This window comes from Cynara cardunculus, unplaced genomic scaffold (genome assembly GCF_001531365.2).
Source record: "Cynara cardunculus var. scolymus isolate 2C unplaced genomic scaffold, CcrdV1 Un_Scaffold_3693, whole genome shotgun sequence".
NCBI classification, from domain to species: Eukaryota; Viridiplantae; Streptophyta; class Magnoliopsida; order Asterales; family Asteraceae; genus Cynara; species Cynara cardunculus.
In genome coordinates this window covers 33,330-49,378 of record NW_020201579.1, presented here as the reverse complement: position 1 = coordinate 49,378, position 16,049 = coordinate 33,330, and the positions used below count along the sequence as shown (strand labels likewise).

The window sequence follows — 16,049 nt, the reverse complement described above, 5'->3', positions numbered from 1 at the left end:
GGTCAAACTACAAGACAAAGATCAAAGTCAAATAGTCTAAGAAAAGTCAAACACGACGACTTTTACACAATTATAGACAAAATTAACTTTCAAGACGAATACAATTTCACACTGAATTTCATTCCTAACAGAAAATGACATAAATAACCATTTTATACAACCCACTGTTACAAAATAACCACTTTCTAGAGCATTTACGAAAATACCCACACGGATCGTCCCCGGGGGGAGATCCGTACTATTCGGGGCGATCCCGTACTGGTTTCTAAGAAGAAAAAAAATTGGTGGGTCCCACTTTCAGCCTAAAAAGAAGATATTACTATGCATCTCGTAGACCGGGCCCTGATCGCCCCCCTAGGGCGAGCCACCTCATCAGATCCCCCCCAAGGGCGATCCAGCCTTTAATTCTTTTCTTTTTTTCATTTTTTTGCGGTATTTTAGTTAAAACTGATATGCCATTTAAATTGTATTTTTTAATTTTTTTAGAACCAAATTTCATGGTTAAATGTTTAAAAATAAACCATGATAATTATGGAGACGCAAGAATTATTTTTATCTGATTTGGGTTTTGTAAATCAGATATAATAATTGATTTACGAAATTTGACCTCTATTTCGTCATTTTGTGATTTTGATTTGACAATTAAGTGGTGTTTTTAATAAGAATGAAACAATACATAAACTGTGTTTTTTTAGGTATTTAATTTAAAATTTCATGGTTTTTCGTTATAAAATAAGACAATGATAATTGTGGTTACGAAAAAAAAATTTAGCTGATTTTTGGAGAAAAAATTAGACATTATATCTGATTTACGTAACTTGACCGCGTTTCGCGTTTTTTCATGTTATGACACCTCTATGACGTTGATTTGACGCCGATTTGACAATTAATTTTGTGTTATTACTTAACGTTTTATATAAATAGGCGGTGGGGGACCATAAGTTCACCATCCATCCCCACCACCGCTCGTTTTCTCTAGAAAAACCGAGCGAAAAACCGAGCTTGGACCATCCCCACCGACCATCCCGACCAAAAACGACCACCATTCTTCGATATACCGTCGTACACCACCGTTTAACGACATCGACCACCTTCCGCTGCCACCGACCACGGTGAACCACCGCCGTCGGCCACCATCCGCCGCTACCGACCACCGTGATCTGCCGCCATCTACCACCTTCCGGCGCCACCAACCACCGTCCGCCGCCATCCACCACCGTCCGCCGCCACTATTGAAACACCGGTAAATACTCTATATATCTATATATGTACATGTATCTATCTATCTCTATATCTATGTATCTATCTATCTCTCTCTCTCTCTCTATATATATATGTATCTATCTATATCTATATGTATGCATCTCTATATATATAAATGTTACCGCAATTTATTCTCGTTTTTATACGTAAATGTAAGTACGTATATACATACGTACACATATATACGTACATACATACGTAAATATACGTAAATACATATATACGTATATAAAAATGGTTATTTTGTACAAGTGAGTTGTATAAAATGGTTGGTTAGGTCATTTTCTCAAAATAAAAACAATAAAAAGAAAAAAACAAAAAAATAAAAAAAAGGCTCAGGGTGCCAATAATACACATTAACAATGTCATTAGCCTTCCTCTGTGATTAGGACTAATATACTTTTTAAAAAACAGTATCGCTAACGCGCGTTGCGCGGTGGGCACACTAGTTTTAAGGTAAAAACGGATTACTTAGATTAACCGTTAAGAAGAGACTTGAAAGATCAGGATAGGGGGAGAGAGGATCAATGAATTGGTCTGTTGGCGGTCCGATTGGGGGGAAGATTTTGTCAGGTTTCCGGCGAAGAATCGATGGAGCAACAGTGGTTGCTACTAGGAGAGTCAAGGAGGATGGCGATAGCTGTGGTGTAAGACGCCGTCGTGCTGCACTTAGATTGGTGGATAGGCAGCTAGAGAAAAGCAACTTCAAATTGGCCCTTTCTTTAGTCAAACAGTTGCAGCGTCAACCACCTCCAGCTGGTCTCCGTGGTTTTGCAGGTGCCAGACAGGTCGTTGTTTTTGGTTGTCCTTCTGATTTTGTACATTGGAAAACTGCTGCTAGTTGTTCGCATTATATTATTTGAGTAGAATTAATGTTAGAGAAGACAACGCGTATGTTTATATGATACTTTATTTCCTTTAAAACGCATATGTTTATATGATACTTTATTCCCTTTAAAACTATATTCTCGATTTCACTTCATGAGGTTGAACTGAGCCAATTTGTTCAGATTTAGTACTACCACAATTGTAATTTCAAATCCTAAAGTCATAAAACCCCCTTTTCAGTCTGTTGATCCAAATTGATTGCTGGGTTGACTACAAAGGTCAAAGTAGACTCCAGTTGTGGGATAGAGGGAGGAGTAACTAGCATGTCCATTCTGTTTATATATCAATTTTAATGTTGCTGAAAGATATCCTTTAATATATAGGTTCCCCGTAGAGTCTTGTCGGTACAGGAGTTACATCTCAGTGTGACAGAAACATCAGCTCTTCAATCATTATTTGATTCCATTCTTGATTTAATCATGAGTAGCCTTGAATCATCGCCATTGGAGGAGGTACTTCTGTTTTCTTTGTATTATATATTGATGTCTCCTAATTTCGTCTTGTTGCTAACCAACTGAGATGCTGATATTTTCAGAAAACCTGCCATCTTCTTTTTAACCTTGAGTTTCCGGGCCAGCTTGAACATACCTTGGCTAATCCCGTCACTCCTAAGTTAACAGCTAGACAAATCTCCTGTGGCCCTGAGGACACTCGAACTGGTGACCACTAGGGAGTAAACCCAAGACCCTACAAGTTGAGCTATCCTTGATGGTTAAACCTGGCATCTTACTTTGTGTATCTAGAGAGTTAGAACACTTAGATGGCAGGATTTACATGCCAAAAGGCATTCTATACGATGTCACATGTTTGGCATTTAGTTTCACATCTCTTATAGATGTACTTCTCTGCTAGCATATCATATGCTTCTTACATTAGCATTAATGCATACTGTGACATCCCGTTCCCGGCGGTATCGTCCTCTGCCCTTAGTACAAGTGAATGAAAGAAACTTCATATCTTAAACTTTTATTTCATTATAATAGAGTTATTACAGCAGCGGAAATGCAGAAATTTACAACTTATAATATTCTAACATCTTAGAATAACAACACTTCAGCTTGTTCCTACTTCTTGATTCCAGAGATACATACATGAATATGTAAGCTTTAAGCTTAGTGAGTAGTTATGGTTTCATGATAAAACATTCTTTCCAAATAGTTAAAATAATTCTTATAAACTTTCATTATAAAAAAAACATTTCTTTGAGATCTCATGGTTACATGTTAAGTAAACCAACTTCTCACAGGTTCTGTAACCTCGAGTCCACACAAGGGCTGCCCAATAAGGTCCGTTTGCAAGATGTACCTTTTTTCTATATCCCGTACGTTGGATATTTAAATGGTTATACTTAACATGTATAAAGACTTTCATATACCACATGTGCATCACGACATAAAATGTGTATTTTGTCACATAATCATAACATAACTTTTACAAGAAGATATGACAATACTCTTTCATGCATAAAACATTTATATATATATATATACATATATATATATATATATAGCACGTATGTATCCCTGTAAATCTCATAGCGTACTCACTTTATTTATACCCTGCTTTGGGCTTTCTAACTCACTTCTTAGTCTTTACTTATTATGCTTTTAGGTAGTGTTCCAAATCTTGGGATGAAAAAGAATGAGCCCTTTAAGCTTCTATTATAGGGCGTATGACATGCCTTAAGGTACTTGTTCACTTGGCTTTTTAACTTGTAAATTTCTAAGGATATGCCACATATGTACTTGTTCATTCTTATCTTCTTTCCTAGCCTTGCCTTGTAATGCTTTTAGGGTTTCCACAAACTCTTTTCCTCCTACAACTCATTCTCTAGGCTTGCTTTGTCATAAAGAGTAGGCTTGCTTTGTCATAAGATTTTTGTGGCTCCTGTTGTTTGTTTATAAGTAGCTTAGTAAGCTACTTATGTGCTTATTGGTAAGTAGCTTTGTAAGCTACTTGTGTGCTTGCTTACTTATTTATCTCTATAATTAATATGTTTTTACTAAAAGATGTTATTTACCTTGTTTTAGTTCTTATATTAAGGGCCTTTAGAAACAACTTAACTTTATAAGAAATTATGATAAAGATATGTATATATCTATATACCTGGTTGAAAATTAGGGCTGTTACAATTCTCCCTTCCTTTTAGAGATTTCGTCCTCGAAATTTTTACTCGAAAAGATGTGGGTACTTCGGATTTCCGATTCTACTCCCATGTTGATTTTAACCAATGGTGACAGTCCCAATGGACCAAGACTCAAGACACCTCTTTTTTCAAAGCTTCTTAACTTTACGTTCCACAACGGCTATGGGATCTTCTTCAAAATTGAGTTTGTCATTAACAGTAATTTCTTCAGCCGGAATCACATCCGTTTCGGCAAGGCATTTCTTTAAATTGGACACGTGAAAAGTGTTGTGTATTCCCTTCACTTTTTCTGGCAGTTCAAGTTGATATGCTACTTCTCCGATCTTTTCAATAATCTTATAGGGCCAAAATATCGTGGTCGTAATTTACCCTTTTTGCCAAAACGTAGAACCCCTTTCCAAGGTGATACTTTTAGTAATACCATGTCACCAACCTCGAATTCAATGGGCTTACTTCTTTTGTCAGTGTAGCTTTTTTGCATATCTTGTGCGATTTTGAGTCTTTCCTTATTTGAGTAACCTTATCCGCAGTTTGTTGGATAATTTCAGGTCCAAATAGTTGCTTTTCATCAACTTCCATCCAACCCAACAGATGGGTGTTCTACATTTCCTTCCGTATAGAACTTAATATGGGGCTGCCTTGATGCTACTATGGTAACTGTTGTTATAAGCAAACTCGATAAGAGGTAGATGGTTATCCTAATGACCTTTCTAATCAATGGCACATGCGCGTAACATATTTTCTAATGTTTGAATTGTCCTCTCACTTTGACCATCAGTTTGAGGATGATATGCCGTGCTCATTTTGATCTGTGATCCCAACTGTTTCTGGAAACTCTTCCAAAAATTTGAAGTAAAATGACGATCTTGATTTGACACAATTGATATTGGTACGCCGTATCTCGAAACAATCTCGTCAATATACATTTTGGCTAATGTTCTAAGGTTTGTGTTTCTTTTATCGGCAAAAAGTGTGTTGTCTTGGTTAATCGATCAACGATAACCCATATAGCATCAAAACCTTTTGGTGTTTTTGGCAACCTTGTAACAAAGTCCATAGTGATATGTTCTCATTTCCAAACAGGAATGTCTAGCGGCTGTAATTGTCCATAGGGTATTTGGTGTTCAATCTTAACTTTTAGGCACGTAAGACATTTTTTGACGTAATTAGCCACAAACTTCTTCATTCCTGGCCACCAATACAAAGTTTTTAAGTCTTTGTTCATCTTATAGGTTCCAGGTTGGACTGGATACTTGGATTTGTGTGCTTCATCCAGAATTACTTCTCTACAGATGCCTATTCTTGGAACCCAGATTCGTCGTTGAAACCTTTTGATTCCTTTATCATCAGTTTCCAACAATTTAGCTTGCCCAAAAATCCTTTCTCCCTATTGATTGTCTTGCTTTAATGCTTCTTGTTGTGCTTCTTGAACCTTTTCCAACAAGGTGTTTGTAGCCAGCAAATTTAATGCCTTAATTCGAATATGTTTAGTTGGCTCTTTCCGGCTTAAGGCATCTGCTACAACGTTAGCCTTTGGATGGTATTTGATTTCACAATCATGGTCGTTTAATAATTCTATCCAATCCCTTCCTTGAGGCCTTTATGTCTGTGTAGAGTACACATTTTGTACCATACAAATAATGCCTCCAAAATTTCAAAGCAAAAACTATTGCAGCTAATTCCAGATCATGTGTTGGGTATTGTTTCTCGTGTTCCTTTAATTGGCGTGATGCGAAGGCAATTACTTTACATTTTTGCATAAGCACACATCCCAAGCCTTGTTTAGATGGGTTGCTGTACACTGCAAAGTCTTCTATTTTTTGGGGCAGACTTAGAACCGGTTCGCTACATAGCTTATTCTTTAAAGATTGAAAAGCCGCTTCTTGCGTAGCTCCCCAATTGAACCTGCAAGTTTTTCTTGTTAATGCTGTTAGTGGAGTTGCTATTTTAGTAAAGTCTTGAATGAATCGTTGATAGTATCCGGCTAATCCAATAAAACTTCGTACATCAGTTGCTGATCGTGGGGTTTCCCATTTCATTATGCACTCGATCTTGCTTGGATCTACCATGATACCTTTTTCATTAATAATATGTCCTAGGAACTGGACTTCTCGAATCCAAAATTCATATTTCGGAAATTTTGCATAAAGTTTTTCATGCTTTAATAGTTCCAAAGTCATTCTCAAGTGTTGCTCATGCTGTTCTCGTCTTTTGGAGTAAATGAGAATATCATCAATGAATACTATGATGAATTTATCTGGATACGGCTTACATACCCGGTTCAGAAGGTCCATAAACACAGTGGGTGCATTTGTCAGGCCAAAAGGCATGACTAGAAACTCATAATGCCCATATCGTGTTCGATATGAAGTTTTCGGGATGTCTTCTTTCCATACCTTTAATCGATGATATAGGTCTATTTTTAAGAAGAAACTTGCTCCTTGCAACTGATCAAACAAATCATCTATTTGTGGTAAGGGATACTGGTTTTTAATCATGACCTTATTGAGTTCCCGGTAATCGATGCACATCCTCATAGTTCCATCCTTCTTTTTGACAAAGAGTGTTGGCGCTCCCCAAGTTGACGAACTTGGACGAATAAATTATGCGTCAAGCAATTCTTGTAGTTGTTTCAAAAGTTCGTGCATCTTGGATGGTGCAAGCCCGTATGGTGCTTGTGCTATGGGTATTGCTCCAGGTACTAGGTCAATATGGAATTCCACTTGTCTATCAGGTGGTAGTCAGGGTAATTCATCCAGAAATACCTCTGGATATTCACAGACTACTGGCACTTCTTCTATTCGTTTCTCTTCTTTCTTTGTATTTATCAAATATGCTAAATAAGTTTCACATCCTTTACATATATACACTTCCTTGCTTTTAAAGCTAAGATAAAGTTGAAGCGATTCTTTTTGTGACTACTATAAATTATGATTTTCTTACATCCTTATTTTCAATTTTCACTATCTTCTTGTGACAAACTACATGAGCTTGATTTTCTGACAACACAATCCATGCCTATAACGACATCAAATTCACTAATAAGCATCGGTAGAAGCTTAATAGTGAAATAATGTCCGTCTATTTCTAAGGAGCAATTTTCATAGACTTCATCTATACTTGTGATTCTTCCATCCAATTTCTATTTCTATCTTTTGGTCTAACTTCTTAGATGTGCGATTTAATTTTTTGCAAAATTAAGACACCATTGACTTATTAGCTCGAGAATCAAATAATATTTTGGCAGGCTTTTTAACAATTAGGAAGGTACCAATCACCATGTCCGGTATTTTTTCGTTTCCTCAGCAGTGAGTTGGAATATCCTGATTGGTTTGAGCTTGGCTCCAAAGGTCGAAAGTACCAGGAGGTCCCATTCAAATCCAAGGAGGAATAAAAATCCCCTTGTGGCCACGGAGGTTCAAATGCGGTGACTCTGGGTTATCTGCAAAGCAGGTGGTTGCCTGGGATTAGTCAGCTCGCATAGCGGGTTGGATATCCAGGTTAAAAAAAAATATCCTTCCTCTGAATTTTCCAGATCTGGTTTGTTTCCACTAGTGGTTGCTATAGCTTTTTGCACATTCTTGGGCTTTGGACAGTTGTACACAAGATGTCCAGTTGAACCACAATTGTAGCAGGTTTTCCTTTCAGGACAGTTGCTAGCCATATGACCAGGTTGGCCACATTTATAAAATACCTTGTTGCCCATCGTAGACTTCCCACTATGGTTCTTATTGCACTTGGGGCAAATTGGTTTATCAGCTACCCTTTGTACCATTATTCCTTGCTTTCTTGGATGTTCTGCCAAAGTTTTTGTCTTCAAACCTTCTTTTTTCGTTTGGTTGGTGGCCATTGAGCATATAACTATCTTTTTCAGCTAAAATTGCCAAATCTACAGCTTCTTGGAAAGTCTTTGGTTGAGACATATTGACCAATTGTCGTAAGTCCTTTCTTAAACCATGTATGATACGATCTACCTTTCGACCTTCTGTTATTATCATGTCAGTTGCAAATCGAGACTTTTCTATAAATACTTCTACATATTCTTCCACAGATTTATTTCCCTGTTCAATTTTTATAAATTCTTCCTCCATTTTCACTCGGGTATTTGGGCAATACCTTTGATTGACTAGATGTTTGAATTCATCCCATGACATGATTGTTGCTCCCACGATACCTCGAGTAGCCTGAATGCTTTGTAGTCGCAGTTATGGGTCCTCCTTTCCCTTCAAATGTTTCAAAACATTGACATGTTTCAAAACAATTTTCCATGTCATCAAGCCAATTTATCGCAGCTATGGGTCCTCCTTTCCGTTCAAATGTAGTAGGACTAGTAGTTTTGAATGCTTTGTAGTCGCATCCTCGAGTTTGACCATTATCAGGTTCATGTCTTATTTGATTTTCTCCAGCTGTTGCTCCATGTACTGAGCTTTGATTCATAGCTGCCTGAACTTGAGCTATTATAGCTGTAGACTCTCCTGGATGCTTCGAGAGATTTCTGTTGCTATACTCTTTCAGAAGGATTGACTGAATTTGTTGGCCTATCCCCTTTGTTGGTTTGCTCCACGTCTACTTCCTTGTCTTGGTGGTCTAATATTCTTTGAATTGTTTCTATTTGTCCTTCGCGTATTCATTCTACAAAGTAATAACGTAAGAATATAAAGATAAGATTCGATTTCATGTCATATATCGTACAAAATTGGAACATTTGATACAAAACTTAAGGAAATGATAAACTTTTCCCTTTTCTTTTTGCTCCTATATATTTATATTCGCATTATATATACATATATATATATATATTAATATTCACATATATATATATATATTATTATTCGCATATATATATATACATATATCTGTATTCTATTTGAAAATTATAAGGGGCATGCCGGGTTCTTAAGAAGTCTCTAAATTGCCATGCCGGTTGGAGATTGAGGGTATTTTCCACTGGGTGATGACATTTCTTAATCCAAAGCTTAGCCCTCTTTGTCATGTGTGTTGCTTTATATTTCCAAAAGCGGATCCTATCCTTGATCCTTGCTATGATGGATCTTTTGGCAATCTTTCTCTTGTTCATAGATTCTGCATCTGAGTTCGAGTTCCCAATTTCTATTATCTAATTCTATTGCTTGTTCCCGAATCCGTTCGTATTCTTCTGTACTTATTGGTACCATAATCCAATTTTCAATTTCTTCGTAGATCGGTACGTCCTCTTGATATACATAACTAATTTGATCTTTTAAGATAGTCTCATCATCGGATATGCAGTTATCCATACCATAGGCTGCCATAATAATAAAAACATATATCTTATATATATATATATATATATATATATATTCTTGGGATGATGATTTTACCAAATTAGAGGAAATAAGAATGAAATTTTTTCCTTTTTCACATCCCTATTTATCAATACTAATTAATTAGTTGTTTGGCTCTTATATTATCTATTATTATTTTATTATAGTGGATTTTCAATCCCTTCTATGTCTCCTTTGGGCGGCAGGATGCCTAGCCTATAGTCTCTGGCAAAGGAGTTCCTAATAACATGGTTGGCATAAGCCAATTCTTCTTGTAATCGAACAACTTGGACCTGGGTTTGATTTAGGAGTTGGAGAGCTCTTTCCGTTTCTTTCCTTGATTCCCTTAATTTATCTTCCACAGTTACAGTGTACAATCTGATCCTATGTGCTTCCTCTTGTGCCATTGCGCACTGATGGTTGCTCTCAGTTATTTGATCCAATAAGGCATTGAAGTCTGCTTGGGTCAACCTGGTCGGATACAGGAAATTTTCTCCTACTATGCCCGATAGCATAGCTTCTGAGGAGGGTGCGCTATGTGAGGTAGAGATGTAACTTCTTGCTGCCAATACAAGTCCTCCCATGGGTATCAAAATATAACATGGTTATTTGCATCGGAGGCCTCAAAGTTATTTATAGTTGCATTAGGATTATTTGGTGGTTCCATTGGGTTGTAATCCGGAACTATTTGTTTGGGTACTTGATTTGGAGGGTTTAAGATGGAATACGGGTCTTCATATGGTGACTCAAGTAGCCATCCATTTCCATACTCAAACAAATCTTCTTCATTCCTCGCAGACATCTGTAATGGGTTAGAAATCCTTATAGAATGTATGCTAAAAATGTTGTTCAAGTCTAGGTTTGTCTAATCTAAGGCCAAACTTAGTTCACTTGAACTAAAGGCTCTGATACCAACTTGTGACATCCCGTTCCCGAGGGTATCATCCTTTGCCCTTAGTACAAGTGAATGAAAGAAACTTCATATCTTAAACTTTTATTTCATTATAATAGAGTTATCACAGCAGCGGAAATGCGGAAATTTACAACTTATAATATTGTAACATCTTAGAATAGCAACACTTCAGCTTGTTCCCACTCCTTGATTTCTGAGATACATACATGAATAAGTAAGCTTTAAGCTTAGTGAGTAGTTATGGTTTCATGATAAAACATTCTTTCCAAATAGTTAAAATAATTCTTATAAACTTTCATATATAAAAAAACATTTCTTTGAGATCTCATGGTTACATGTTAAGTAAACGAACTTTTCACAGGTTCTTTAACCTCGGGTCCACGTAAGGGCTGCCCAATAAGGTGCGTTTGCAAGACGGGCCTTCTTTCTATATCCCATACGTTGGATATTTAAATGGTTATACTTAACATGTATAAAAACTTTCATATACCACATGTGCATCATGACATAAAAGGTGTACTTTGTCACATAATCATAACATAACTTTACTAGAAGATATGACAATACTCTTTCATGCATAAAAACATTTATATATATATATATATATATATATATAGCATGTATGTATCCCAGTAAATCTCATAACGTACTCACTTTATTTATATCTTGCTTTGGGCTTTCTAACTCACTTCTTAGTCTTTACTTATTATGCTTTTAGGTAGTGTTCCAAACCTTGGGATGAAAAAGGATGAGCCCTTTAAGCTTCTATTTATAGGTGTATGACATGCTTTAAGGTACTTGTTCACTTAGCTTTTCAACATGTAACTTTCTAAGGATATGCCACATATGTACTTGTTCATTCTTATCTTCTTTCCTCGCCTTGCCTTGTAATGCTTTTAGGGTTGCCACAAACTCTTTTCCTCTTACAACTCATTTTCTAGGCTTGCTTTGTCATAATATTTTTGTGGCTCATGTAGTTTGGTTATAAGTAGCTTAGTAAGCTACTTATGTGCTTATTGGTAACTAGCTCTGTAAGCTACTTGTGTGCTTGCTTACTTATTTATCTCTATAATTAATATTTTTTTTCACTAAAAGATGTTATTTACCTTGTTTTAGTTCTTATACTAAGGACCTTTAGAAACAACTTAACTTTATAAGAAATTATGATAAAGATATGTACATATCTATTATTTGGCTGAAAATTAGGGCTGTTACACATACAACCAAGCCTACCAATGAAGCTTTTTGTAGGATATAGTGATGTCAATAGGAGAGTGGATGATCCCACCTGAATTTGCTTGTCTGTACAAAACTTATCTAAGTCGAACTCCTTGGTTGTAAATGTATCCACCAAACCCTCTAATACTTCACCCCATGTTAATTTCTGTGTATCCATTAATTATTTAATAAGCTTCACCTTGTAAAGAAAAATAACTTAGGGGCCAGACATGGATCCTATGCACTCTTGATTGGGCCATCTCTTATGTTATTGTGAACATGATTTTAAGGAACTCCTAGTAAAGAAAGCGCACATGTGATAGCCAGCAACATTCGTTTTTAGTTATAATTAATAATGTATTGCTTCACTAAATACAAGTGTAGAGATGGTTTACATTGAATTATATCATGATGAAGTGTGGCTATTTACTAAATGGTTTTGTTGTGTGAACGATGCTTGAATCTCCTACTCAATCCAAAGGAAAAACTAACAAGTGAAACTTGTATTTTGCAGTGCCAATATGTAAATTGATGACTGCCTAAAACCTTTGACATGATTTTTGGTATTGTTGTTGAATTAAGTTTGGCTAATTGGTTTGTTTGTCAAGTTCCATGTACATTGGCATATATTCAAGACACCCTAACGGTCGGTGGTCTTCATGAAAGTGCACACAATGTTATGTCTTTTATGCTTGACCAGTTACTCTTAATTTTTTAATCCTCTTGTTTCCCTTATCTTTCCAACTATTAATTGGCTCAATAAATTAATTTATTAGATTGATTAGGAAAAGGAATCATTAACTTCTTATCTGATAGGTGTATTGCTTGGACAGGGGCGTTCCGTAACTAGTGAAGGCGATGATTCATACCTTGAAGATGATATAATTGAACACAAGTAAGATATCTTTTTGCTACCACAATCTCCACACCATATTTCGTAACACTATAGAATATTTGTACCTTCTTTGAAAGCAATCAATCCTCCCTAGTTATGTTAGAAGTCCGTATAGTTGCCGCTAATTTGTGTTTCTATAAGTCGTTAGAAGTCTTCGTACAAATATATAATCCATTCACTTAGGTTGCGTTTTGATACAGGTCCTAGTAGATTGACCCAAGGCATGTCCAAACCAAGAATATGGAATGTGTATTCTAAAAGGCCCAAAGGAGTAAAAGGGGGAATTGGGCCCACTTAGTTACAACACAAAGGTGATGTGTCTTTTAAATAGTAGGAGGTGGGTAGCATGGAAGGGGCATTGAGAATTATTGGTAATTTCATTTGGCTCTTAGCTTTGCTTTAAGAGAGGAAGTTAGTTCCCTTGAACTCTGTTTACGTTTTCCTTTATAAGTTCTCTTCTTAGTAATCATTCAATTGAATCCTTCAATTCCGATCAATTCATTTGCAATCCTTTGAACTCTTATCATTGGTCCGACCTGCCTTGACCTGCCGTTTTCTTCCATGGAATCTATCGCAACAAACTCGTTTGGATCAACATGAAGAGCAACTTCAGAAACTTCAAGCGGATGTTATTAGGAGATCTAAACTGTGATTCACGCTTGAAAATCAGATCGTGTAGAAGAGGAGGAATTTCGGAAAATTGTGATATCTTGGGTAAAACAACAAGGTAAACAGCTTAACTAAGAAAGTGGAGGTCCTATGGTTTCTGGCGGATCTCATACTCCATCGACTCCTTATGGTGGTGCTATTCTGATGACTCAGGGAGGTCATTCTCCAAATTGCGGATTGCAATTTGGATCTCTCCAGTCTGCAAAGAAGATTAAACTGCCAGAGTTTTATGGCTTTGATCCTCAAGGATGAATTTAGAAGCCTGAGTTGTTTTTCGATATTCATGGTACACCTCCTTACCTTCGAATTCAATTGGCACAGTTGAGTATGGTGGGTATCGCTCAGCACTGGTTCACGATAGTGAAGCAAATTTATGATTCTCTTACTCGGGAGCAATTGACAAGCGAATTATTGCAACGATTTAGTAGTCTCGAGATCCAAAATTCTTATGAACAATTAGCTATGATTAAACTGGTAGCTTCTATCCACGATTATATCGATGATTCTGAATGTATGTTATCGTTGTTTCCCTGTTTGCCCGAATCCCACGCTTTGAGATATTTCGTTGCGGGATTACAGGATGAAGTGAAGCGTTGGGTTCGCCTTCATTGCTCTCAATCTCGTTTGGACGCCATGTATTTGGCCAAAGACATCGAAGAAATGCTTCGACCTTCCTCGATCGGCGTCTCCCAATCACGTTTTCGTTATCAAGTTCAGGGATGCGGTGGTGGTGTTGGGTCTCCTTAATCTGTGGGCCGATCAGATTTTAAAGGCCCTATTGGATCTAGTCTAAATGACAAAAGCCCATTGCCCCATTTTGAGCCCAATCGACCATCTCCTATGAGTTGATCTCATTCGATTTTTTCTATTGATTCTTCTAATGTAGGTGATCGAAATAGAGGGTTTCGTTCTCTCACTCGCACGGAACACGAAGAATGCCGGAAGAAGGGTCTCTGTTATTGGTCAAGCGTTTGGTCCGGCTCACAAATGCCCAAATTGAGGGTGTTGTTACTGGTTGATGATGAAACCATCGATGATGGGGGTGAAATAAGATATATGGGTTCGAACGAGGACCTTGGGGATAGAGACGATGATTCCCATCCTACTGGTCTTTGTACTGTGTTGGAATTTCATGGGGCGTGAGCCAATTCTGAATCGGGAGGCAAATTGTTGAAAATTGAGGAGCGATTTCTGGAATTCCGATTGTTATTTTGGTGGACAGTGGGGCAACCCATAATTTCATTTCGCGTAAATTGGTTACTGCTTTGGGTGTCTCCTCTCAATTTTTCTCTGGCATTAGTATTCAATTGGGTGATGGGCATACAATTTTGGTTAACCAACGTTGTTTGGAATTGAATCTGTTGATTGGCGGCTGTGAAATTTTGGTTGATGCTTTGTTGTTTGAAATGGGTCACTTAGATTTAGTTCTGGGTATGGACTGGCTCATAACTTTGGGCAATGTGGTTCGTAATTGGAAGCAGCAATCCATTAGATTCATGTTAAATGGGAAATTAGTGTGTCTCCAAGGATTGTCTAATTCTCAGGTGGTTCAGGCTTCTTTATGTATGTGGTTATCATTGGAAGAATCGCGTCAATCCTTGCCGACCAGTTTGTTAATGGCGGAGTCGGTAAAAAAGGGTGAAGTGCTATTGGTTGATCAACAGACTGATTTACTGCTCCTGTTCGACAGATTTTCTATTATTTTCAAGACCTTACGGGTCTCCCCTAGTCGTTCTCATGATCATGGAATTCTGCTAGCTTCGCCAAACTCTTCCATTTGCGTGCGACCCTATCGATATCCTCATTTTCAGAAAGCCGAAATTGAAAGAAAAGTCAAGGAGCTTCTATATTTGGGAATGATTCGGCTTGGTAAAAGCGCTTTTTCGGGTCCGGTTATTTTAGTTCGCAAGAAAGACCAATCATGGCGTATGTGTGCTGACTATCGCGCCCTTAACAAAGCCACCATCCCCGACAAATTTCCGATTCCAGTTGTCGACGAACTCATTAACGAATTGATGGGAGCCCATTTCTTTACGAAATTGGATCTAAAATCTGGTTATAACCAGATTCGTGTGCAGTCTGGTAGCATTGAGAAGACAACATTTCGTACTCACAATCGCCATTATGAATATTTGGTAATGCTTTTTGGTCTCACTAATGCACCGGCTACCTTCCAAGCCATAATGAACGATATCTTTAGGCCACATTTACGCAAGTTGGATGTGGTTTTTTCCGACAACATCTTAATTTACAGCCCTTCTTGGCCACAACACATGGAAGATTTGCGTACTGGCCTCAAGTTTTAGTCGACAATCAATTTGTGGTTAATCGCAAGAAATAGTTCGTTTGGGCAGTCTTCTATTGAATATTTGGGACATATTATCAACGGTCAGGGTGTTGCCATGGACCCTAAGAAGATTTCGGCTGTTTTGGAGTGACCAGTCCTGAAACAACTGAAAGGGTTACGCTGTTTTCTGGGCCTTACGGGTTAATACCGTAAATTTATACGTCATTATGGTAGTATTGCTAAACCATTGACAAATTTAACAAAGACGCTTTTGGATGGAATTTGGAAGACAAACAGCTTTTGAAGCATTGAAAATGATATGGTCATGGCCCCCGTTTTGGCACTACTTGATTTCTCGACTCCTTCCTTAGTCGAGTGTGATGCTTGTGGTCGAGGCATTGGGGCTGTCTTGATGCAGCTACAAAGACCCATTGCTTATTTTAGCAACGCGTTGAGTGAGTAAAATC

General features: G+C 37.4%; 1 protein-coding gene across 1 annotated transcript in view; it reads left to right on the top strand.

Moving 5' to 3' along the window:
- Positions 1–1,751: 1,751 nt before the first annotated feature.
- Positions 1,752–16,049, top strand: part of LOC112503735 — a 30,795-nt gene continuing 16,497 nt past the window's right edge. Inside the window, exons 1-3 of the mRNA XM_025107729.1 lie at positions 1,752–2,051; positions 2,475–2,603; positions 12,565–12,626. Of these exons, the coding sequence (XP_024963497.1) occupies positions 1,791–2,051; positions 2,475–2,603; positions 12,565–12,626 (452 nt within the window). The 5' untranslated portion in view covers positions 1,752–1,790. The remainder of the gene's footprint in view (positions 2,052–2,474; positions 2,604–12,564; positions 12,627–16,049) is intronic.